Raw genomic sequence first — 24,393 nt, 5'->3', positions numbered from 1 at the left:
CACCCCGAAATCCCCCCAAACCTCTCTAAATCCCCCCAAAATCCACGTGAATCCCTCCTAAATGCCCCAATGCTCCCCCAAATCACCCCAAAACCCCCCTATACCTCTCTAAATCCCCCCAAAATCCACGTGAATCCCCCCTAAATGCCCCAACGCTCCCCCAAATCCCCTTAAGTCCCCCCAAACCCCTCTAAATCACCCCAAAATCCGCGTGAATCTCCCCTAAATGCCCCAATGCTCCCCCAAATCACCCCGAACCCCCCCAAACCTCTCTAAATCCCCCCAAAATCCACGTGAATCCCCCCTAAATGCCCCAACGCTCCCCCCAAGCCCCTTAAAACGCCCCCAAACCCCCTTAAATCACCCCAAAATCCACATGAATCCCCCCTAAATGCCCCAACGCTCCCCCAAATCACCCCGAAATCCCCCCAAACCCCCTTAAATCCCCCCAAAATCCGCGTGAATCCCCCCTAAATGCCCCAACGCTCCCCCAAAGCCCCTTAAGTACCCCCAAACCCCTCTAAATCCCCCCAAAATCCACGTGAATCCCCCCTAAATGCCCCAACGCTCCCCCAAATCCCCCCGAAACCCCCCCAAACCCTCCTGAACCCCCCCCAAATCCCGCCGTTGGCCCCCCCAGATCAAGCGCTCGGCGCGCATGTGCGGGGAGTGCGAGGCGTGTCGGCGCCCCGAGGACTGCGGTCAGTGCGACTTCTGTCGCGACATGAAGAAATTCGGGGGCCCCAACAAGATCCGCCAGAAATGCCGCCTGCGGCAGTGCCAGCTGCGCGCCCGCGTGAGTAGCGTGCCCTTAGCGTGCCCTTAGCGTGCCCTTAGCGTGCCTTTAGCGTGTTCTTAGCATGTTCTTAGCATGTTCTTAGCATGTTCTTAGCGTCTTCTCTTCCCTGTAGGAATCCTACAAGTACTTCCCCACCTCGGTGAGTGCCCACGTCTTGGGGTCCCTTGGAGGGGGGTGATAGGGGGGTCTCTCTGTCCCCTGGGTCCCTTTTTGGGGGGTCCCCGTGTCCCTTAGATCTCCCCAAGTCCATTTTAGGGGATCCCTGTGTCTCCCGGATCCATTTTTGGGGTCCCCCAGTGTCCCTTAGTCCCCTCGAGTCCCTTTTTGGGGATCCCTGTGTTTCCAGAGTCCCTTTTTGGGGTCCCCCCGTGTCACTTAGCCCCCCCCGAGTCCCTTTTTGGGGATCCCTGTGTCTCCCAGATCCATTTTTGGGGTCCCCATATCCCTTAGCTCCCTCCGAGTCCATTTTAGGGGTTCCCTGTGTCTTCGGGTCCCTTTTTGGGGTGTCCCCATATCCCTTAGCTCCCCCCGAGTCCATTTTAGGGGATCCCTGTGTCTCCGGGATCCATTTTTGGGGGGTCCCCGTGTCCCTTAGTCCCCTCGAGTCCCTTTTTGGGGATCCCTGTGTTTCCAGAGTCCCTTTTTGGGGTACCCCCGTGTCCCTTAGCTCCCCTGAGTCCCTTTTTGGGGATCCCTGTGTTTCCAGAGTCCCTTTTTGGGGTCCCCCTGTGTCCCTTAGCTCCCCCCGAGTCTCTTTTTGGGGATCCCTGTGTCTCCCAGATCCATTTTTGGGGTTCCCCTGTGTCCCTTAGCTCCCCCCGAGTCCCTTTTTGGGGATCCCTGTGTCTCCCAGGTCCCTTTTTGGGGTGTCCCTGTGTCCCTTAGCTCCCCCCGAGTCCCTTTTTGGGGATCCCTGTGTCTCCCAAGTCCCTTTTTGGGGATCCCTGTATTTCCAGAGTCCCTTTTTGGGGTCCCCCCGTGTCCCTTAGCTCCCCCCGAGTCCCTTTTTGGGGGGGTCCCTGTGTCCCTATTTTGGGGGGGGATCCCCAATTCCCAGGTCCCTCTTTTGGGGGGGATCCCTAATTCCCGGGTCCATATTTTGGGGGTCCCCCAATTCCCAGGTCCCTCTTTTGGGGGGATCCCTAATTCCCGGGTCCATATTTTGGGGGTCCCCCAATTCCCAGGTCCCTATTTTGGGGGGGGTCCCCCAATTCCCTGGTCCCTATATTGGGAGGGATCCCCAATTCCCAGGTCCCTATTTTGGGGGGGATCCCCAATAGTTCCCAGGTCCCTATATTGGGGGGGTCCCCCAATTCCCAGGTCCCTATATTGGGGGGGTCCCCAATCATTCCCGGGTCCCTCTTTTTCGGGGTGGGGGGGGAGATCCCTAATAATCCCCGGGTGGGTATTTTGGGGTGTCGGTGGGGGGGGTTGTTTTTTGGGGGGCTGTCGCCGCCTGGGTGGGTGCTGACCCCCCCCCAGCTGGCGCGGGGGCGCGAGGGGGACGTGGAGCCGTTGGGGGGCGCGGGGCCCCCCGAGAGCCTCTCGGACGAGGAGCTGCCGCTCGACCCACGGCTCTACCAGGAGCTCTGCGCCGGCGCCTTCGACGACCACGGCCTGGTGAGTGAACCCCAAAATCCACAGCCCGGGGACCCCCAAATCCACAGCCGGGGAACCCCCCTGAATCCCCATCCAGGGCCAAATCCACAGCCGGGGGGCCCCCAAATCCACAGCCGGGGGACCCCCCCGAATCCCCAACCGGGGCCAAATCCACAGCCGGGGGACCCCCAAATCCACAGCTGGGGGACCCCCCTGAATCCACAGCCGGGGGACCCCCAAATCCCCAACGGAGCCAAATCCACAGCCGGGGGACCCCCCTGAATCCCCATCCCGGGCCAAATCCACAGCCGGGGGACCCCCAAATCCACAGCCGGGGGACCTCCCCGAATCCCCAACCGGGGCCAAATCCACAGCCGGGGGACCCCCAAATCCACAGCCGGGGGACCCCCCTGAATCCCCAACGGGGCCAAATCCACAGCCGGGGGACCCCTAAATCCCCAACGGGGCCAAATCCACAGCCGGGGGACCCCCAAATCCCAAATGGGGCCAAATCCACAGCCGGGGGACCCCTAAATCCCCAAACGGGGCCAAATCCACAGCCGGGGGACCCCCGAATCCCTAACGGGGCCAAATCCACAGCCGGGGGACCCCCAAATCCACAGCCGGGGGACCCCCAAATCCCCAAACGGGGCCAAATCCACAGCCGGGGGACCCCCAAATCCACAGCCGGGGGACCCCCAAATCCCCAACGGGGCCAAATCCACAGCCGGGGGACCCCCAAATCCCTAACGGGGCCAAATCCACAACCGGGGGACCCCCAAATCCCCAAACGGGGCCAAATCCACAGCCGGGGGACCCCCGAACCCCAAATGGGGCCAAATCCTGCCCTGGGATCCCCCCCAAACCCCAAACGGGGCCAAATCCTACTCTGGGAACCCCAAATCCATAATGGGACTTCACCCCCGAACACCAATGGGGAACAAATTCCTCTCTGGGAACCCCAAATTTACTCCTGAGTCCCCCCCCGAACCCCAAATTGGGCCAAATCCTCCTCTGGGGACCCCAAATTTACTCCTGAGTCCCCCCCCGAACCCCAAATTGGGCCAAATCCTCCTCTGGGGACCCCAAATTTACTCCTGAGTCCCCCCCTGAGCCCCAAAATGGGCCAAATCCTCCTCTGGGGACCCCAAATCCCCCCAGAGTGGCCCCCAATTTTTACTCCAGAACCCCCAAATTTCTCTTTAAGACCCCCAAAAATACCCATTTTTTTCCTCTGAAGACCCAAATATTCCCTAAATTTGACTTAAAATCTCTCAGAATCCTAAATTTGCCCCAAATTTTCCTTAAAACGTCTCAAATTCTACTTCCGGAACCCCAAATTTCTCTTTAAACCCCCCCAAAATACCGATTTTTTTGCCCGGGACCCCCAAAGTGGCCCTAAAATAACCCTCAACGCATTCCAAGAGCCCAAATTCCTCTCGGATTTTATCCAAACGCCTCCAATTCCACCCCCGGAGCCTCAAATTCTTCTCGAAACGCCCCCAATTCACTTCAAGTGACCCCAAATCCCCCCTTGAACCCCCCAGTGCCGCCACACGTATGTTTTAGCGTGTTCTTAGCGTGTTTTTGGCGTGTGCCGTTGGGCCGTAAGCGTTCCGGAGGCGTTTCCTGGGTGGGATGAGGGGTGTTTTCCGCGTGTTGGGGGCGCGGGATGAGCGCGTGGGGTGTTTGTGTCGGGCTGACGTGTTCTTGGCGTGTTCTTGGCGTGTTCTTGGCGTGTTCTTGGCGTGTTGGGCGCAGCCGTGGCTCAGCGACGCCGAGGACGCGCCCTTCCTCGACCCCGCGCTGCGCAAGAGAGCCGTCAAGGTCAAACACGTCAAGCGGCGCGAGAAGAAGTCCGATAAAAAGGTGGGGACTGGGAGGCACTGGGAGGCACTGGGAGGGCTACTGGGAGCTGTGGGGGGCACTGGGAGGGACTGGTGGGCACTGGGAGGGCTACTGGGAGACACTGGTGGGCACTGGGAGGCACTGGTGGGCACTGGGAGGGCTATTGGGAGGCACTGGTGGGTACTGGGAGGCACTGGTGGGCACTGGGAGGGATACTGGGAGCTGTGGTGGACACTGGGAGGCACTGGTGGGCACTGAGAGGGATACTGGGAGACACTGGTGGGTACTGGGAGGGCTACTGGGAGCTGTGGGAGGCACTGGGAGGGCTACTGGGAGCTGTGGGAGGCACTGGTGGGCACTGGTGGGCACTGGGAGGGCTACTGGGAGCTGTGGGGGGCACTGCTGGGCACTGGGAGGGATACTGGGAGCTGTGGTGGACACTGGGAGGCACTGGTGGGCACTGGGAGGGCTACTGGGAGGCACTGGTGGGTACTGGGAGGGCTACTGGAAGGCACTGGTGGGTACTGGGAGGGCTACTGCGAGGTACTGGTGGGCACTGAGAGGGCTACTGGGAGCTGTGGGAGGCACTGGTGGGCACTGGGAGGGATACTGGGAGCTGTGGTGGGTACTGGGAGGCACTGGTGGGTACTGGGAGGGCTACTGGGAGGCACTGGTGGGCACTGAGAGGGCTATTGGGAGGCACTGGTGGGTACTGGGAGGGCTACTGGGAGCTGTGGGAGGCACTGGTGGGCACTGGGAGGGCTATTGGGAGGCACTGGTGGGTACTGGGAGGGCTACTGGGAGCTGTGGTGGGTACTGGGAGGCACTGGTGTGGGTCCTAGCGGGCACTGGGGGTTACTGGGAGGGCTCCCGGTGCCTCTTACTGGTGTAACTGGGTGATACTGGTGAGAAAGAGGAGCGACACCGGCAGCTGTGGGTGCCGGAAGGGCTACTGGGAGGCACTGGGAGTTACTGGTGTGGGTCCCGGTGGGCACTGGGAGTTACTGGGGGGGTTCCAGTGGGTACTGGGAGCTACTGGGATGCCCTGAGGGTTACTGGGAGGGCTCCTGGTGCCTTTACTGGTGTAACTGGGCGATACTGGTGAGAAGAAGGAGCGACACCGGCAGCTGTCGGTGCCGGAGGGGCTACTGGGAGGCACTGGGAGTTACTGGTGTGGGTCCTGGTGGGCACTGGGAGCTACTGGGATGCCCTGAGGGTTACTGGGAGGGCTCCTGGTGCCTTTACTGGTGTAACTGGGCGATACTGGTGAGAAGGAGGAGCGACACCGGCAGCTGTCGGTGCCGGAAGGGCTACTGGGAGTTACTGGGAGTTACTGGGAGTTACTGGTGTGGGTCCTGGTGGGCACTGGGAGCTACTGGGATGCCCTGGGGGTTACTGGGAGGGCTCCCGGTGCCTCTTACTGGTGTAACTGGGCGATACTGGTGAGAAAGAGGAGCGACACCGGCAGCTGTTGGTGCCGGAAGGGCTACTGGGAGTTACTGGGAGTTACTGGTGTGGGTCCTGGTGGGCACTGGGAGCTACTGGGGGGGTTCCAGTGGGCACTGGGAGCTACTGGGATGCCCTGAGGGTTACTGGGAGGGCTCCTGGTGCCTTTACTGGTGTAACTGGGCGATACTGGTGAGAAGGAGGAGCGACACCGGCAGCTGTCGGTGCTGGAAGGGCTACTGGGAGGCACTGGGAGTTCCTGGTGTGGGTCCTGGTGGGCACTGGGAGCTACTGGGATGCCCTGAGGGTTACTGGGAGGGCTCCCGGTGCCTCTTACTGGTGTAACTGGGCGATACTGGTGAGAAAGAGGAGTCACACCGGCAGCTGTTGGTGCCGGAAGGGCTACTGGGAGTTACTGGGAGTTACTGGTGTGGGTCCTGGTGGGCACTGGGGGCTACTGGGATGCCCTGAGGGTTACTGGGAGGGCTCCCGGTGCCTTTACTGGTGTAACTGGGCGTTACTGGTCAGAAGGAGGAGCGGCTGTGACAGCTGTCAGTGTGGGAAGGGCTACTGGGAGTTACTGGTGTGGGTCCTGGTGGGCACTGGGGGCTGCTGGGATGCCCTGAGGGTTACTGGGAGGGCTCCCGGTGCCTCTTACTGGTGTAACTGGGCGATACTGGTGAGAAGGAGGAGCGACACCGGCAGCTGTCGGTGCCGGAAGGGCTACTGGGAGGCACTGGGAGTTACTGGTGTGGGTCCTGGTGGGCACTGGGGGCTACTGGGATGCCCTGAGGGTTACTGGGAGGGCTCCTGATGCCTTTACTGGTGTAACTGGGCGATACTGGTGAGAAAGAGGAGTGACACCGGCAGCTGTTGGTGCCGGAAGGGCTACTGGGAGGCACTGGGAGTTACTGGGAGTTACTGGTGTGGGTCCTGGTGGGCACTGGGGGCTACTGGGATGCCCTGAGGGTTACTGGGAGGGCTCCTGGTGCCTTTACTGGTGTAACTGGGCGATACTGGTGAGAAAGAGGAGTGACACCGGCAGCTGTTGGTGCCGGAAGGGCTACTGGGAGGCACTGGGAGTTCCTGGTGTGGGTCCTGGTGGGCACTGGGGGCTGCTGGGCGGGGTGGGCGGTGCCACCAGTGCCTTTACTGGTGTAACTGGGCGTTGCTGGTCAGAAGGAGGAGCGGCTGCGGCGGCACCGGCAGCGGCCGCGGCACCGCGAGCGGAACCGTCACCCCGAGCGCTGCGACGCCCGCGACCCCGCGGGGCTCGGCCAATGCCTGGGGCCCGGCTGCACCCGCCCCGCGCGGCCCCCGTCCAAGTACTGCAGCGAGGCCTGCGGCGTCAAACTGGCCGCCAAGTGAGTACCCACCAGTACCCACCAGTACTGACCAGTATAAACCAGTACGGAGAGGGAGGGACCGGTAGGGAGTGAGGGAGAGCGCAGGAGAGCCGCAGGAGGGACGCGGTCACTCAGGTCTTGGAGGGAAGAGGTGGTGTCCAGTGAGTTACTGACTGAATACAGACCAGTATGGACCAGTATAGACCAGTATGGACCAGTATAGACCAGTATAGGCCAGTATAAACCAGTATGGGCCAGTAGAAACCAGTATGGAATGGGAGGAACCGGTAGGGAGTGAGGGAGAGCGCAGCGGAGCCGCAGGAGGGACGCGGTCACTCGGGTCCTTCACCGAGGAGGTGGTGTTCAGTGGTTTACTGAGTGAGCACAGACCAGTGTGGACCAGTATAAACCAGTATAGGGCAATAGAGACCAGTATGGACCAGTATAAACCAGTACGGAGAGGGACGAACCGGTATGGAGTGAGGGAGAGCGCAGCAGAGCGATGCGGTCGCTCAGGTCTTGGAGGGAAAGGGTGGTGTCCAGTGAGTTATTGAGTGAGCACAGACCAGTATGGACCAGTATAAACCAGTATAGGGCAATAGAGACCAGTATGGACCAGTATAAACCAGTACGGAAAGGGAGGAACTGGTAGGGAGTGAGGGAGAGTGCAGCAGAGCCGCAGGAGGGACGCGGTCACTCGGGTCCTTCACGGAGGAGGTGGTGTTCAGTGATTTACTGAGTGAGCACAGACCAGTGTGGACCAGTATAAACCAGTATAGGGTAGTAGAAACCAGTATGGACCAGTATAAACCAGTACGGAGAGGGACGAACCGGTATGGAGTGAGGGAGAGCGCAGCAGAGCGATGTGGTCGCTCAGGTCTTGGAGGGAAAGGGTGGTGTCCAGTGAGTTACTGACTGAATACAGACCAGTATGGACCAGTATAAACCAGTATAGGGCAATAGAGACCAGTATGGACCAGTATAAACCAGTACGGAATGGGAGGAACAGGTAGGGAGTGAAGGAGAGCGCAGTGGAGCCACAGGGGGACGCGATCACTCGGGTCTTGGATGGAAAGGGTGGTGTTCAGTGAGTTATTGAGTGAGCACAGACCAGTATGGACCAGTATAAACCAGTATAGGCCAGTATAAACCAGGATAGACCAGTATAAACCAGTACAGAGCAGGAGGAACCGGTATGGAGTGAGGGAGAGCGCAGCAGAGCGATGCGGTCGCTCAGGTCTTGGAGGGAAAGGGTGGTGTCCAGTGAGTTACTGACTGAATACAGACCAGTATGGACCAGTATAAACCAGTATGGACCAGTATAGACCAGTAGTGAGCAGTAGGCAATGGCTGTGAGGTCCCGGATTGATCGGATTTCCCCCTGGAATGATCCCAGAGTGGATCCCAGAGTGGATCCCAACCCCCATCCCTTCTGTCCTGAGGGTCCGGAATGACCGCATCCCCCCTGGAATGATCCCAGAGTGGATCCCAGAGTGGATCCCGACCCCCATTCCTTCTGTCCTGAGGGCCTGGAATGACCGCATCCCCCCTGGAATGATCCCAGAGTGGATCCCAACCCCCATCCCTTCTGTCCTGAGGGTCTGGAATGACCGCATCCCCCCGGAATGATCCCGGAGTGGATCCCAGAGTGGATCCCAACCCCCATCCCTTCTGTCCTGAGGGCCCGGAATGACCACATCCCCCCTGGAATGATCCCAGAGTGGATCCCGGAGTGGATCCCGACCCCATCCCTGTTTTCCTGAGGGTCCGGATTGACCGCATCCCCCCCGGAATGATCCCAGAGTGGATCCCAGAGTGGATCCCGACCCCATCCCTTCTGTCCTGAGGGCCTGGAATGACCGCATCCCCCCTGGAATGATCCCAGAGTGGATCCCAACCCCCATCCCTTCTGTCCTGAGGATCCGGAGTGACCGCATCCCCCTTGGAATGATCCCAGAGTGGATCCCAGAGTGGATCCCAACCCCCATCCCTTCTGTCCTGAGGGCCCGGAATGACCACATCCCCCCTGGAATGATCCCAGAGTGGATCCCGGAGTGGATCCCGACCCCATCCCTGTTTTCCTGAGGGTCCGGATTGACCGCATCCCCCCCGGAATGATCCCAGAGTGGATCCCAGAGTGGATCCCGACCCCATCCCTTCTGTCCTGAGGGCCTGGAATGACCGCATCCCCCCTGGAATGATCCCAGAGTGGATCCCGACCCCCATCCCTTCTGTCCTGAGGGTCTGGAATGACCGCATCCCCCCGGAATGATCCCGGAGTGGATCCCAGAGTGGATCCTGACCCCATCCCTTCTGTCCTGAGGGTCTGGAATGACCGCATCCCCCCCGGAATGATCCCAGAGTGGATCCCGAACTCCATCCCTTCTGTCCTGAGGGCCCGGAATGACCGCATCCCCCTTGGAATGATCCCAGAGTGGATCCCAGAGTGGATCCCAACCCCCATCCCTGTTGTCCTGAGGGTCCGGAGTGACCGCATCCCCCCCGGAATGATCCCAGAGTGGATCCCAGAGTGGATCCCGGCCCCCAACTGCCGCTCGGAGGTGGTGGATCTACGCGATCCCCCCTGGAATGATTCCCGGGGTGGATTCCGGGTGCTCCGTGCGCCGCCGCCGCCGTTGACCCCTGTTTTCCCGCCGTTTTGGCAGCCGGATCTACGAGATCCTTCCGCAGCGGATCCAGCAGTGGCAGCAGAGCCCGTGCGTGGCGGAGGAGCACGGGAAGCGGCTCCTGGAGCGCATCCGTCGGGAGCAGCACCAGGCGCGCCTCCGGCTCCAGGACATGGAGCGGCGCTTCCACGAGCTCGAGGCCCTCATCGCCCGCGCCAAAGGCCATCCGCCCCGGCACGACGAGGAGGTCAGGCCCGGCGGAGCCCTATGGATCACCCCCTGGATCCCAGGATCCCTTCCCGGATCCCCCCCCGGATTCCAGGATCCCTTCCTGGATCCCCCCCTGGATGTCAGGATCCCTTCTGCATCCCCCTTAGGTGTTGGGATCCCATCTGGATCCCCCTCAGATGCCGGGATCCCTTCCGGATTCCCCCCTGGATACCATGATCCCCTCTGGATCCCCCACCTGGATGCCAGGATCCCATCTGGATCTCCCCCCTGGATACCAGGATCGCCTCTGGATCCCCCTTAGGTGTTGGGATCCCTTCTGGATCTCCCCCCAGATTCCAGGATCCCGTCTGGATCCCCCCCTGGATACCAGGATCCCCCCTGGATCCCCCTTAGGTGTTGGGATCCCTTCCCGGATTCCTCCCCCCCGCCCCGGATTCCAGAATCCCTTCTGGATTCCCCCGTGGATACCAGGATCCCCTTTGGATCCACTTTAGATGTTGGGATCCCCTCTGGATCCCCCTGCGGATACGGGGATCTCCTCTGGGTCCCCCTTAGGTGTTGGGATCCCATCTGGATCCCCCCCGGATTCCAGGATCCCTTCTGGATTCCCCCCTGGATTCCAGGATCCCTTCCTGGATCCACCCCCAGATATGAGGATCCCCCTTAGATGTTGGGATCTCTTCTGGATCCCCCTCCGAGATGTCAGGATCCCTTCCAGATTCCCCCCCCTTGGATGTCAGGATCCCTTCCGGATCCCCCCCCGGATTCCAGGATCCCTTCCTGGATCCCCCCCCGGATTCCAGGATCCCTTCCTGGATCCCCCCCCGGATTCCAGGATCCCTTCTGGATCCACCCCTGAATGCCAGGATCCCTTCTGGATTCCCCCCCACCCCTGGATTCCAGGATCCCTTCCGTATTCTCCCCCTCGGATGTCAGGATCCCATCTGGATCCACCCCCCGGATTCCAGGATCCCTTCTGGATTCCCCCCTGGATTCCAGGATCCTTTCCTGGATCCACCCCCGGATATGAGGATCCCCCTTAGATGCTGGGATCCCTTCTGGATCCCCCTCCGAGATGCCGGGATCCCATCTGGTTTCCCCCTTGGATGTCAGGATCCCTTCCGGATCCCCCTCGGATGTCAGGATCCCATCTGGATCCACCCCCCGGATTCCAGGATCCCTTCTGGATTCCCCCCTGGATTCCAGGATCCTTTCCTGGATCCACCCCCAGATATGAGGATCCCCCTTAGATGCTGGGATCCCTTCTGGATCCCCCTCCGAGATGCCGGGATCCCATCTGGTTTCCCCCTTGGATGTCAGGATCCCTTCTGGGTCTCCCCCTGGATGCCAGGATCCCATCTGGATCCCCCTCGGATGCCGGGATCCCTTCCAGATTCCTCCCTGGATACCAGGATCCCCTCTGGATCCCCCTTAGATGTTGGGATCCCCTCTGGTTCCCCCCCCCCCCCCCCCGATTCCGGGATCTCCCCTGGATCACAAGATCGCGCCCCCCGGATCGCTCTTGGATGCCCCTGGCTCTTCCTCTGCTTCCCCCCGGATCCCCCCAATTCCCCCCAGATTCCCACCTGATTCCCCCCAAATCCCCCCAGTTCCCACCCGATCCCCCCTGGATCCCCCCAAATCCCCCCAATTCTCCCCGGATCCCCCCGGTTCCCCACAGATCCCCCCCTGGACCCCCCGATTCCCCCCAATTCCCACCCGATTTCCCCTGGATCCCCCCAAATCTCCCCAATTCCCCCCAGATCCCTCCGATTCCCCCCGGATCCCCCCTTGGATCCCTGATTCCCCCTGGACCCCCCTGATTCCCCCCGGATCCCCCCAATTCCCACCCAATTCCCACTGGATCCCCCCTGGACCCCCCAAATCCCACTGGATCCCCCCTGGACCCCCCCAAGTCCCCCCAATTCCCACTGGATCTCCCCAAATCCCCCCAATTCCCACCCGATTCCCCCTGGATCCCCCCAAATCCCCCCAATTTCCACTGGATCCCCCCTGGACCCCCCCAAATCCCCCCAATTCCCCCCAGATCCCTTCGATTCCCCCCGGATCCCCCCCCAGATCCCCGATTCCCCCCAGATTCCCCCCCTGGACTCCCCTGATTCCCCCCCAATTCCCACCCGATTCCCCCCAGATCCCCCCTGGACCCCCCAATTCCCCCCCAATCCCCCCTGGGTCCCCCCAATTCCCCCCAGATCACCCCCAGATCCCCCCCGGTTCCCCTCTGGACCCCCAAATTCCCTCCAAATCCACCCAATTCCCACCTGATTCCCCCCCAAATCCCCCCAATTCCCCTCAGATCCCTCCGATTCCCCCCCCCGGGATCCCCTGGACCCCCAATCCCCCCTGGATCCCCCCCGGATCCCCCCGGATCCCGCCCTGACCCCCCCCCCCGGCTGCGGCAGAGCACGGAGGGCGAGAGTGAGGACACGGAGCTGCAGATCTTCTGTGTGTCCTGCGGACATCCCATCAACCCCCGCGTCGCCCTGCGCCACATGGAGCGCTGCTACGCCAAGGTCAGACCCTATAGGGACCCTATAGGCACCCTATGGACACCCTATAGAGACCCTACGGGCACCCACGGACCCTATAGGGACCCTATGGACATCCTATAGAGACCCTATGGGCACCCACAGACCCTATAGGGACCCTATGGACACCCTATAGAGACCCTACGGGCACCCACAGACCCTATAGGGACCCTATGGACACCCTATAGAGACCCTACGGGCACCCACAGACCCTATAGGGACCCTATAGGGACCCTATGGACACCCTATGGGCACCCACAGACCCTATAGGGACCCTATGGAGACCCTATGGGCACCCACGGACCCTATAGGGACCCTATAGGCACCCTATGGACACCCTATGGGCACCCACAGACCCTGTAGAGACCCTATAGGGACCCTATGGACACCCTATGGGCACCCACAGACCCTATAGGGACCCTATGGAGACCCTACGGGCACCCACGGACCCTATAGGGACCCTATGGACACCCTATGGGCACCCACGGACCCTATAGGGACCCTATAGGCACCCTATGGACACCCTATGGGCACCCACAGACCCTATAGAGACCCTATAGGGACCCTATGGAGACCCTACGGGCACCCACGGATCCTATAGGGACCCTATGGACACCCTATGGGCACCCACAGACCCTATAGAGACCCTATAGGGACCCTATGGACACCCTATGGGCACCCACAGACCCTATAGAGACCCTATGGTCACCCTATAGAGACACTATAGGCACCCACAGACCCTATAGAGACCCTATAGGGACCCTACGGGCACCCACAGACCCTATAGAAACCCTATGGGCAGCCACGGACCCTATAGGGACCCTATGGACACCCTATAGAGATCCTATGGGCACCCACAGACCCTATAGAGACCCTATAGACACCCTATAGGGACCCTATGGACACCCTATAGACAGCCCTATGGGCACCTACAGACTCTATAAACAGCCCTATGGGCACCCATGGACCCTATGGATGGTCCTATGGGCACCCACGGGCCCTATAGACAGCCCTATAGGGGCCGTAGGAGCTCTATAGGGGCTCTGTGGGGTCCATAGGGGCGCACTGGGCACTATAGGGGCTCCCGGAGCGTTACAGAGGCCGTAGGGGCTTTGGGTTTGGGCGCTATAGGGTCCATAGGGGCTTTGGGTTTGGGTGCTATAGGGTCCATAGGGACTCTATAGGGTCCATAGGGGCTCTGGGTTTGGGCTCTATAGGGGCTATAGGGGCTCTATAGGGTCCATAGGGGCTCTGGGTTTGAGCTCTATAGGGGTTATAGGGGCTCTATAGGGTCCATAGGGGCTCTGGGTTTGGGCGCTATAGGGTCCATAGGGGCTCTCAGGGTGTTACAGAGGCTGTGGGGGCTATAGGGGCTCTATAGGGGCTATAGGGGCTCTATAGGGTCCATTGGGGCTCTCAGGGCGTTACAGAGGCTGTGGGGTCCATAGGGGCTCTATAGGGTCCATAGGGGCTCTATAGGGTCCATAGGGGCTCTGGGTTTGGGCACTATAGGGGCTCTATAGGGTCCATAGGGGCTCTGGGTTTGGGCTCTATAGGGGCTATAGGGGCTCTATAGGGTCCATAGGGGTTCTGGGTTTGGGCGCTATAGGGGCTCTATAGGGGCCATAGGGGCTCTCGGGGCGCTATAGAGGCTGTGGGGGCTATAGGGGCTCTATAAGGGCTCTATAGGATCCATAGGGGCTCTGGGTTTGGGCGCTATAGGGGCTATAGGGGCTCTATAGGGTCCATAGGGGCTCTGGGTTTGGGCACTATAGGGGCTATAGGGGCTCTATAGGGTCCATAGGGGCTCTCGGGGCGCTATAGAGGCTGTGGGAGCTATAGGGGCTCTATAAGGGCTCTATAGGGCCCCCCCCCCAACTCCCCCTTTTTCTCCGCAGTACGAGAGTCAGACGTCGTTCGGGTCGATGTACCCCACACGCATCGAGGGGTGAGAGACCCCCAAAACCCCCCAAAACCTTCTGCCCCCCCAAACCTGGGACCCCCCACACCTTTGGGTGCCCCGAAGTGACTGAGAGGGTCCCCAAAACCCCCCAAAACCTTCTGCCCCCTCAAACCTGGGACCCCCCTCACCCTTGGGTGCCCCGAAGTGACTGAGGGGGTCCCCAAAACCCCTGTTTTCCCCCCAAAACCTTCTGCCCCCCTCAAACCTGGGACCCCCCCACACCCTTGGGTGCCCTGAGATGACTGAGGGGGTCCCCAAAACCCCCCGAAACCCTTCTGCCCCCCCAAACCTCAGACCCCCCCACCCTTGGGTGCCCCAAAGTGACTGAGGGGGTCCCCAAAACCTTCTGCGCCCCCCAAATCTGGGACCCCCCACACCTTTGGGTGCCCCGAAGTGACTGAGAGGGTCCCCAAAACCCCCCAAAACCTTCTGCCCCCCCCAAACCTGGGACCCCCCCACACCCTTGGGTGCCCCGAAGTGACTGAGGGGGTCCCCAAAACCCCCCAAAACCTTCTGCCCCCCCCAAACCTGGGACCCCCCCTCACCCTTGGGTGCCCTGAGATGACTGAGGGGTTCCCCAAAACACCCCAAAACCTTCTGCTCCCCCCAAACCTGGGACCCCCCTCACCCTTGGGTGCCCCGAAGTGACTGAGGGGGTCCCCAAAACCCCCCGAAACCCTTCTGCCCCCCCAAACCTCAGACCCCCCCACCTTTGTGTGCCCCAAAGTGACTGAGGGGGGTCCCCCAAACCCGTGTGCCCCCCGTTTTTCCTCAGGGCCACTCGTCTCTTCTGTGATGTCTATAACCCTCAGAGCAAAACCTACTGCAAACGGCTTCAGGTGCTCTGCCCGGAGCACTCCCGGGACCCCAAGGTGGGCACCCATGGGTGCTGGGGGGGGGGAAACAGGGGTGGGGAGGGGGGATGGGGGCACCCATGGGTGCTGGGGGGTGGCTCAGGGCACGGGGAGGGGGGAAACAGGGGTGTGGAGGGGGGATGGAGGCACCCATGGGTGCTGGGGGGGGGCTCAGGGTGCTGGGGGGGGGGAAACGGGGGTGGGGAGGGGGGATGGGGGCACCCATGGGTGCTGGGAGGGGGGGTCAGGGTGCTGGGAGGGGGGAAACGGGGGTGGGGAGGGGGGGATGGGGGCACCCATGGGTGCTGGGGGGGGGGCTCAGGGCACGGGGAGGGGGGAAACGGGGGGGGATGGGGGATGGGGCACCCATGGGTGCTGGGGAAGGGGCTGGGGCAGCACTTGTGGGTGTTGGAGGTGCTCAGCGGCACCTGTGGGTGCTCGGTGTCACCTATAGGTGCTCTGTATCACTTATGGGTGCTGTGGGTGCTCTGTGTCACCTATGGGTGCTCTGTGTCGCCTATGAGTGCTGTGGGTGCTCTGTGTCACCTATGGGTGCTGTGGGTGCTCTGTGTCCGCCTCGGGTGCTGTCGGCAGTTGGTGTCACCTATAGGTGCTCTGTGTCGCCTGTGGGTGCTGTCACCTATGGGTGCTTTGTATTGCTGTGGTGGGTGCCTCAGTGGGTGCTGTGGGTGCCGCTGTGGGTGCCGTGGGTGCCACAGTGAGTGTTTTGGGTGCCCCGGTGAGTGCCATAGGTGCCACGGTGGGTGCCGTGGGTGCTCTGTTGAGCGCGGTGGGTGCTCAGACGCCTCAGCGGGTGCCGTGGGTGCCTCAGTGGGTGCCGGCGGACGAGGTGTGTGGGTGCCCCGGTGGGTGCTCAGACGCCTCAGTGGGTGCCGTGGGTGCTGCAGGTGCCGGCGGACGAGGTGTGTGGGTGCCATGGGTGCCTCAGTGGGTGCCGTGGGTGCTGTGGGTGCCGCAGGTGCTGGCGGACGAGGTGTGTGGGTGCCCTGGTGGGTGCTCAGACGCCTCAGTGGGTGCTGTGGGTGCCGTGGGTGCCGCAGGTGCCGGCGGACGAGGTGTGTGGGTGCCCTGTTGGGTGCTCAGGTGCCTCAGCGGGTGCTGTGGGTGCTGTGGGTGCCGTAGGTGCCGGCGGACGAGGTGTGTGGGTGCCCTGGTGGGTGCTCAGACGCCTCAGTGGGTGCTGTGGGTGCTGTGGGTGCCGTAGGTGCCGGCGGACGAGGTGTGTGGGTGCCCGGGTGGGTGCTCAGACGCCTCAGTGGGTGCCTCAGTGGGTGCTGTGGGTGCCGCAGGTGCCGGCGGACGAGGTGTGTGGGTGCCCTGGTGGGTGCTCGGGTGCCTCAGTGGGTGCTGTGGGTGCCGTAGGTGCCGGCGGACGAGGTGTGTGGGTGCCCTGTTGGGTGCTCAGACGCCTCAGTGGGTGCTGTGGGTGCCGCAGGTGCCGGCGGACGAGGTGTGTGGGTGCCCTGGTGGGTGCTCAGACGCCTCAGTGGGTGCTGTGGGTGCCTCAGTGGGTGCTGTGGGTGCTGTAGGTGCCGGCGGACGAGGTGTGTGGGTGCTCAGACGCCTCAGTGGGTGCCGTGGGTGCCTCAGTGGGTGCCGTGGGTGCCTCAGCGGGTGCCGTGGGTGCCGCAGGTGCCGGCGGACGAGGTGTGTGGGTGCCCTGGTGGGTGCTCAGACGCCTCAGTGGGTGCTGTGGGTGCTGTGGGTGCCATAGGTGCCGGCGGACGAGGTGTGTGGGTGCCCTGGTGGGTGCTCAGACGCCTCAGTGGGTGCTGTGGGTGCTGTGGGTGCCGTAGGTGCCGGCGGACGAGGTGTGTGGGTGCCCTGGTGGGTGCTCAGACGCCTCAGTGGGTGCTGTGGGTGCTGTGGGTGCCGTAGGTGCCGGCGGACGAGGTGTGTGGGTGCCCTGGTGGGTGCTGTGGGTGCCGTGGGTGCCGTAGGTGCCGGCGGACGAGGTGTGTGGGTGCCCTGGTGGGTGCTCAGACGCCTCAGCGGGTGCTGTGGGTGCTGTGGGTGCCATAGGTGCCGGCGGACGAGGTGTGTGGGTGCCCCGGTGGGTGCTCGGGTGCCTCAGCGGGTGCCTCAGCGGGTGCCGTGGGTGCCGCAGGTGCCGGCGGACGAGGTGTGTGGGTGCCCTGGTGGGTGCTCAGACGCCTCAGCGGGTGCTGTGGGTGCTGTGGGTGCCGTAGGTGCCGGCGGACGAGGTGTGTGGGTGCTGTGGGTGCCGTGGGTGCCTCAGTGGGTGCCGCGGGTGCCGTAGGTGCCGGCGGACGAGGTGTGTGGGTGCCCCGGTGGGTGCTCAGACGCCTCAGTGGGTGCTGTGGGTGCTGTGGGTGCCTCAGTGGGTGCCGTGGGTGCCATAGGTGCCGGCGGACGAGGTGTGTGGGTGCCTCAGTGGGTGCTCAGACGCCTCAGTGGGTGCTGTGGGTGCCGTGGGTGCCATAGGTGCCGGCGGACGAGGTGTGTGGGTGCCCTGGTGGGTGCTCAGACGCCTCAGTGGGTGCTGTGGGTGCTGTGGGTGCCGCAGGTGCCGGCGGACGAGGTGTGTGGGTGCCCTGGTGGGTGCTCAGGCGCCTCAGTGGGTGCTGTGGGTGCCGTGGGTGCCGTAGGTGCCGGCGGACGAGGTGTGTGGGTGCCCTGGTGGGTGCTCAGGTGCCTCAGTGGGTGCTGTGGGTGCCGTGGGTGCCGTAGGTGCCGGCGGACGAGGTGTGTGGGTGCCCTGGTGGGTGCTCAGGTGCCTCAGTGGGTGCTGTGGGTGCCGTGGGTGCCGCAGGTGCCGGCGGACGAGGTGTGTGGGTGCCCTGGTGGGTGCTCAGACGCCTCAGTGGGTGCCTCAGCGGGTGCTGTGGGTGCTGTGGGTGCTGTAGGTGCCGGCGGACGAGGTGTGTGGGTGCCCTGGTGGGTGCTCAGACGCCTCAGTGGGTGCTCAGACGCCTCAGTGGGTGCCTCAGTGGGTGCTGTGGGTGCTGTGGGTGCCGTAGGTGCCGGCGGACGAGGTGTGTGGGTGCCCGGGTGGGTGCTCAGACGCCTCAGTGGGTGCTGTGGGTGCCGTAGGTGCCGGCGGACGAGGTGTGTGGGTGCCCGGGTGGGTGCTCAGACGCCTCAGTGGGTGCCGTGGGTGCCGTAGGTGCCGGCGGACGAGGTGTGTGGGTGCCCTGGTGGGTGCTGTGGGTGCCTCAGTGGGTGCCGTGGGTGCCGTAGGTGCCGGCGGACGAGGTGTGTGGGTGCCCAGGTGGGTGCTCAGACGCCTCAGTGGGTGCTGTGGGTGCCGTAGGTGCCGGCGGACGAGGTGTGTGGGTGCCCGGGTGGGTGCTCAGACGCCTCAGTGGGTGCCGTGGGTGCCGTAGGTGCCGGCGGACGAGGTGTGTGGGTGCCCGGGTGGGTGCTCAGACGCCTCAGTGGGTGCCGTGGGTGCCGCAGGTGCCGGCGGACGAGGTGTGTGGGTGCCCCGGTGGGTGCTCAGATGCCTCAGTGGGTGCCGTGGGTGCCCTGTTGAGCGCGGTGGGTGCGGCGCAGGTGCCGGCGGACGAGGTGTGTGGGTGCCCTGGTGGGTGCTCGGGTGCCTCAGTGGGTGCCGTGGGTGCCATAGGTGCCGGCGGACGAGGTGTGTGGGTGCCTGGGTGGGTGCTCAGACGCCTCAGTGGGTGCTGTGGGTGCTGTGGGTTCCGCAGGTGCCGGCGGACGAGGTGTGTGGGTGCCCTGGTGGGTGCTCGGGTGCCTCAGTGGGTGCTGTGGGTGCTGTGGGTTCCGCAGGTGCCGGCGGACGAGGTGTGTGGGTGCCCTGGTGGGTGCTCAGACGCCTCAGTGGGTGCTGTGGGTGCCGTAGGTGCCGGCGGACGAGGTGTGTGGGTGCCCTGGTGGGTGCCGTGGGTGCCTCAGTGGGTGCCGTGGGTGCCGCAGGTGCCGGTGGACGAGGTGTGTGGGTGCCCGGTGGGTGCTCAGACGCCTCAGCGGGTGCTGTGGGTGCCGTGGGTGCCATAGGTGCCGGCGGACGAGGTGTGTGGGTGCCCTGGTGGGTGCTCAGACGCCTCAGTGGGTGCCGTGGGTGCTGTGGGTGCCGTAGGTGCCGGTGGACGAGGTGTGTGGGTGCCCTGGTGGGTGCCGTGGGTGCCTCAGTGGGTGCCGTGGGTGCCGCAGGTGCCGGCGGACGAGGTGTGTGGGTGCCCTGGTGGGTGCTCAGACGCCTCAGCGGGTGCTGTGGGTGCTGTGGGTGCCGTAGGTGCCGGCGGACGAGGTGTGTGGGTGCCCTGGTGGGTGCTCAGACGCCTCAGCGGGTGCTGTGGGTGCCGCGGGTGCCGCAGGTGCCGGCGGACGAGGTGTGTGGGTGCCCGCTGGTGCGCGACGTCTTCGAGCTGACGGGCGAGTTCTGCCGCGTCCCCAAGCGCCGCTGCCACCGCCATTACTGCTGGGAGAAGCTGCGCCGCGCCGAGGTCGACCTGGAGCGCGTCCGCGTGGTGCGGCACTAGGGGGGGACTTTGGGGGCCCTCGGGTGCCCTTGGGGTCCCATGGGTGCTCTTGGGGTCCCCCGGGTGGTATTGGGGTCCCTTGGGTGCTCTTGGGGTGAACTTGGGTGTCCTCGGGGTCGCTCGGGTGCTCTTGGGGTGCCTTGGGTGACTTTGGGGTGAACTTGGGTGACTTTGGGGTCCCTTGGGTGCCCTCAGGGTCCTGTGGGTGCTCTTGGGGTGACTTTGGGGTTCCTTGGGTGTCCTTGGGGTCCCGTGGGTGCTCTTGGGGTCCCGCGGGTGCTCTTGGGGTCCCATGGGTGACTTTGGGGTCTCTTGGGGTCCTGCAGGTGGTATTGGGGTCCCTTGGGTGACTTTGGGGTCCCTTGGGTGGTGTTGGTGTCCCACAGGTGCTCTGGGGTGAACTTGGGTGTCCTTGGGGTCCCTTGGGTGTCCTTGGGGTCCCTTGGGTGACTTTGGGGTCCCTCAGGTGACTTTGGGGTCCCTCAGGTGCCCTTGGGGTGAACTTGGGTGTCCTTGGGGTCCTGTGGGTGCTCTTGGGGTCCCTTGGGTGGCCTTGAGGTCCCACGGGTGCTCTTGGGGTGACTTTGGGGTCCCTTGGGCGCTCTTGGGGTCCCTCAGGTGCTCTGGGGTGCCCTTGGGGTCCCTTGGGTGCCCTTGGGGTCCCTTGGGGTTCCACGGGTGACTTTGGGGTCCCTTGGGTGCTCTTGGGGTCCCACGGGTGCCCTTGGGGTGAATTTGGGTGCCCTCGGGGTCCCGTGGGTGCTCTTGGGGTCCCTTGGGTGCCCTTGGAGACCCTTGGACGACTTTGGGGTCCCTTGGGTGCTCTTGGGGTCCCACGGGTGACTTTGGGGTGAACTTGGGTGACTTTGGGGTCCCTTGGGTGGTGTTGGGGTCCCACAGGTGCTCTGGGGTGAACTTGGGTGCCCTTGGGGTCCCTCAGGTGCTCTTGGGGTCCCGTGGGTGCTCTTGGGGTCCCTTGGGTGACTTTGGGGTTCCTCGGGTGCTTTTGGGGTCTCTTGGGTGACTTTGGGGTGCCATGGGTTACTTTGGGGTCCCATGGGTGACTTTGGGGTCCCTCGGGTGCCCTCGGGGTCTCATGGGTGCTCTTGGGGTCCCTTGGGTGCTCTTGGGTGAACTTGGGTGCCCTCGGGGTCCCATGGGTGCTCTTGGGGTCCCGTGGGTGCTCTTGGGTGAACTTGGGTGCCCTCGGGGTCCCTTGGGTGCTCTTGGGGTCCCTTGGGTGCCCTTGGAGACCCTTGGATGACTTTGGGGTCCCTTGGGTGCTCTTGGGGTCCCACGGGTGACTTTGGGGTGAACTTGGGTGACTTTGGGGTCCCTTGGGTGGTGTTGGGGTCCCACAGGTGCTCTGGGGTGAACTTGGGTGCCCTTGGGGTCCCTCAGGTGCTCTTGGGGTCCCGTGGGTGCTCTTGGGGTCCCTTGGGTGACTTTGGGGTTCCTCGGGTGCTTTTGGGGTCTCTTGGGTGACTTTGGGGTGCCATGGGTTACTTTGGGGTCCCATGGGTGACTTTGGGGTCCCTCGGGTGCCCTCGGGGTCTCATGGGTGCTCTTGGGGTCCCTTGGGTGCTCTTGGGTGAACTTGGGTGCCCTCGGGGTCCCATGGGTGCTCTTGGGGTCCCGTGGGTGCTCTTGGGTGAACTTGGGTGCCCTCAGGGTCCCGTGGGTGCTCTTGGGGTCCCGTGGGTGCTCTTGGGTGAACTTGGGTGTCCTCGGGGTCCCGTGGGTGCTCTTGGGGTCCCTTGGGTGCCCTTGGAGACCCTTGGGTGACTTTGGGGTCCCTTGGGTGCTCTTGGGGTCCCACGGGTGACTTTGGGGTGAACTTGGGTGGTGTTGGGGTCCCACAGGTGCTCTGGGGTGAACTTGGGTGACTTTGGGGTCCCTTGGGTGACTTTGGGGTTCCTTGGGTGCTCTTGGGGTTCCTTGGGTTACTTTGGGGTCCCTTGGATGGCCTCGAGGTCCCCCGGGTGGTTTTGGGGTCCCCCGGGTGGTTTTGGGGTCCCCCGGGTGGTTTTGGGGTCCCCCGGGTGGTGCGATGCTCTCCGTACCCAATCCCGATTGTCTCTCTGTGTCTTATCCTGATGTTCCTCCTCTCCACGATGGATCCCAATGTTCCTCCTCTTCCTCTCCACAATGGATCCTGACGTTCGTCCTCTCCACGATGGATTCTGATGTTCCTCCTCTTCCTCTCCATGATGAATCCTGATGCTCCTTATTTCCACGATGGATCCCAATGTTCTTCATCATTGTTTCCATGATGGATCCTCGTGTTCCTCCTCTCCACAATGGATCCCGATGTTCCTCATCTTCCTCTCCACGATGGATCCCGATGTTCCTCCTCTCCATGATGGATCCTGATGTTCTTCATCATTGTCTCCATGATGGTTCCTGATGTTCCTCCTCTCTACAATGGATCCTGATGTTCCTCCTCTTCCTCTCCACAATGGATCCTGATGTTCCTCCTCCTCTCCACGATGGTTCCTGATGTTCCTCGTCTTCCTCTCCATGATGGTTCCCGATGTTCCTCACCATTGTCTCCACGATGGATCCTGATGTTCCTCCTCCTCCTCTCCATGATGGATCCTGATGTTCCTCCTCTTCCTCTCCACGATGGTTCCCGATGTTCCTCCTCTTCCTCTCTACGATGGATCCTGATGTTCTTCATCATTGTCTCCACGATGGATCCTGATGTTCCTCCTCTCCATGATGGATCCTGATGTTCTTCATCATTGTCTTTATGATGGATCCTGATGTTCCTCCTCTCCACAATGGATCCTGATGTTCCTCCTCTTCCTCTCCATGATGGTTCCCGATGTTCCTCCTCTCCACGATGGATCCCGATGTTCTTCCTCTCCATGATGGATCCTGATGTTCCTCCTCCTCCTCTCCACAATGGTTCCCGATGTTCCTCCTCTCCACGATGGTTCCTGATGTTCCTTCTCTTCCTCTCCATGATGGTTCCCGATGTTCCTCCTCTCCACGATGGTTCCCGATGTTCCTCCTCTCCACGATGGTTCCCGATGTTCCTCCTCTCCACGATGGTTCCTGATGTTCCTCATCCTCTCCACGATGGATCCTGATGTTCCTCGTCTTCCTCTCCATGATGGTTCCCGATGTTCCTCACCATTGTCTCCATGATGGATCCTGATGTTCCTCCTCTTCCTCCTCGTGATGGATCCTGATGTTCCTCCTCTTCCTCCTCGTGATGGATCCTGATGTTCCTCTTCTTCTTCTCCACGATGGATCCTGATGTTCCTCCTCTCCACGATGGTTCCCAATGTTCCTCATCTTCCTCTCTATGATGGATCCTGATGTTCTTCATCATTGTCTCCATGATGGATCCTGATGTTCTTCCTCTCCATGATGGATCCCAATGTTCCTCTTCTTCCTCTCCACGATGGTTCCTGATGTTCTTCTTCTCCACAATGGATCCTGATGTTCCTCCTCTTCCTCCTCATGATGGATCCTGATGTTCCTCCTCTCCACGATGGATCCTGATGTTCCTCCTCTCCACGATGGATCCTGATGTTCCTTCTCTCCGCGATGGTTCCTGATGTTCCTCCTCTTCCTCCTCATGATGGATCCTGATGTTCCTCCTCTTCCTCCTCATGATGGATCCTGATGTTCCTCCTCTCCACGATGGTTCCTGATGTTCCTCCTCCTCCTCTCCACGATGGTTCCCGATGTCTCCGCGGTGTCTCCGGCGGCCGTTCCGGGCGGTGCCGCAGTGGTACAAGCTGGACGAGCTCTTTGAGCAGGAACGCAACGTGCGGGCGGCCATGACCAACCGGGCGGGGCTGCTGGCGCTCATGCTGCACCAAACCATCCAGCACGACCCCCTCACCACCGACCTGCGCACCCCGACATGACCACCCCCCCAAGGGCACCCCAAAAACCCCCATGGACACCCCAAAAAAACCCTCGCGGACACCCCAAAAACCCCTATGAACATGGTGACCCCCCCCCTATGGACAACGCAACCACACCCCATGGACATGGTGACCCCCCAAAACCTCCCAGCACGACCCCCTCACCACCGACCTGCGCACCCCGACATGACCACCCCCCCAAGGACACCCCAAAAACCCCCATGGACACCCCAAAAAAACCCTCATGGACACCCCAAAAACCCCCATGGATATGGTGACCCCCCCCCCCATGGACAACCCAACCACACCCCATGGACATGGTGACCCCCCAAAACCTCCCAGCACGACCCCCTCACCACCGACCTGCGCACCCCGACATGACCACCCCCCCAAGGACACCCCAAAAACCCCCATGGACACCCCAAAAAAACCCTCACGGACACCCCAAAAACCCCCATGGATATGGTGACCCCCCCCCCCCCATGGACAACCCAATCACACCCCATGGACATGGTGACCCCCCAAAACCACCCAGCACGACCCCCTCACCACCGACCTGCGCACCCCGACATGACAACCCCCCCATGGACACCCCAAAAACCCCCATGGACACCCCAAAAAAACCCTCACGGACACCCCAAAAACCCCCATGGATATGGTGACCCCCCCCCCCCCCATGGACAACCCAATCACACCCCATGGACATGGTGACCCCCCAAAACCACCCAGCACGACCCCCTCACCACCGACCTGCGCACCC

The 24,393-nt window shown here is 62.3% G+C and overlaps 1 protein-coding gene across 3 annotated transcripts in view; it reads left to right on the top strand.

Moving 5' to 3' along the window:
• CXXC1 (CXXC finger protein 1) overlaps positions 1-24,086 on the top strand; it is a 32,496-nt gene extending 8,410 nt beyond the window's left edge. The window contains exons 15-25 of one of the 3 annotated variants that reach the window (XM_054052203.1): positions 641-796; positions 912-938; positions 2,282-2,419; positions 4,160-4,267; positions 6,875-7,056; positions 9,705-9,912; positions 12,320-12,430; positions 14,344-14,393; positions 15,184-15,280; positions 19,585-19,737; positions 23,493-24,086. In XM_054052203.1, the coding sequence (XP_053908178.1) occupies positions 641-796; positions 912-938; positions 2,282-2,419; positions 4,160-4,267; positions 6,875-7,056; positions 9,705-9,912; positions 12,320-12,430; positions 14,344-14,393; positions 15,184-15,280; positions 19,585-19,737; positions 23,493-23,633 (1,371 nt within the window). In that variant the 3' untranslated portion in view covers positions 23,634-24,086. Of the gene's footprint in view, positions 1-640; positions 797-911; positions 939-2,281; positions 2,420-4,159; positions 4,268-6,871; positions 7,057-9,704; positions 9,913-12,319; positions 12,431-14,343; positions 14,394-15,183; positions 15,281-19,584; positions 19,738-23,492 lie in introns of all 3 variants that reach the window. The other 2 variants (XM_054052204.1, XM_054052202.1) reach the window with 2 other exon arrangements.
• Positions 24,087-24,393: the final 307 nt, after the last annotated feature.

The sequence above is a fragment of the Cuculus canorus genome, chromosome 32, assembly GCF_017976375.1.
Source record: "Cuculus canorus isolate bCucCan1 chromosome 32, bCucCan1.pri, whole genome shotgun sequence".
NCBI classification, from domain to species: Eukaryota; Metazoa; Chordata; class Aves; order Cuculiformes; family Cuculidae; genus Cuculus; species Cuculus canorus.
The sequence above is the reverse complement of the archived record's forward strand: the minus strand, read 5'-3'. Positions and strand labels throughout refer to the sequence as shown.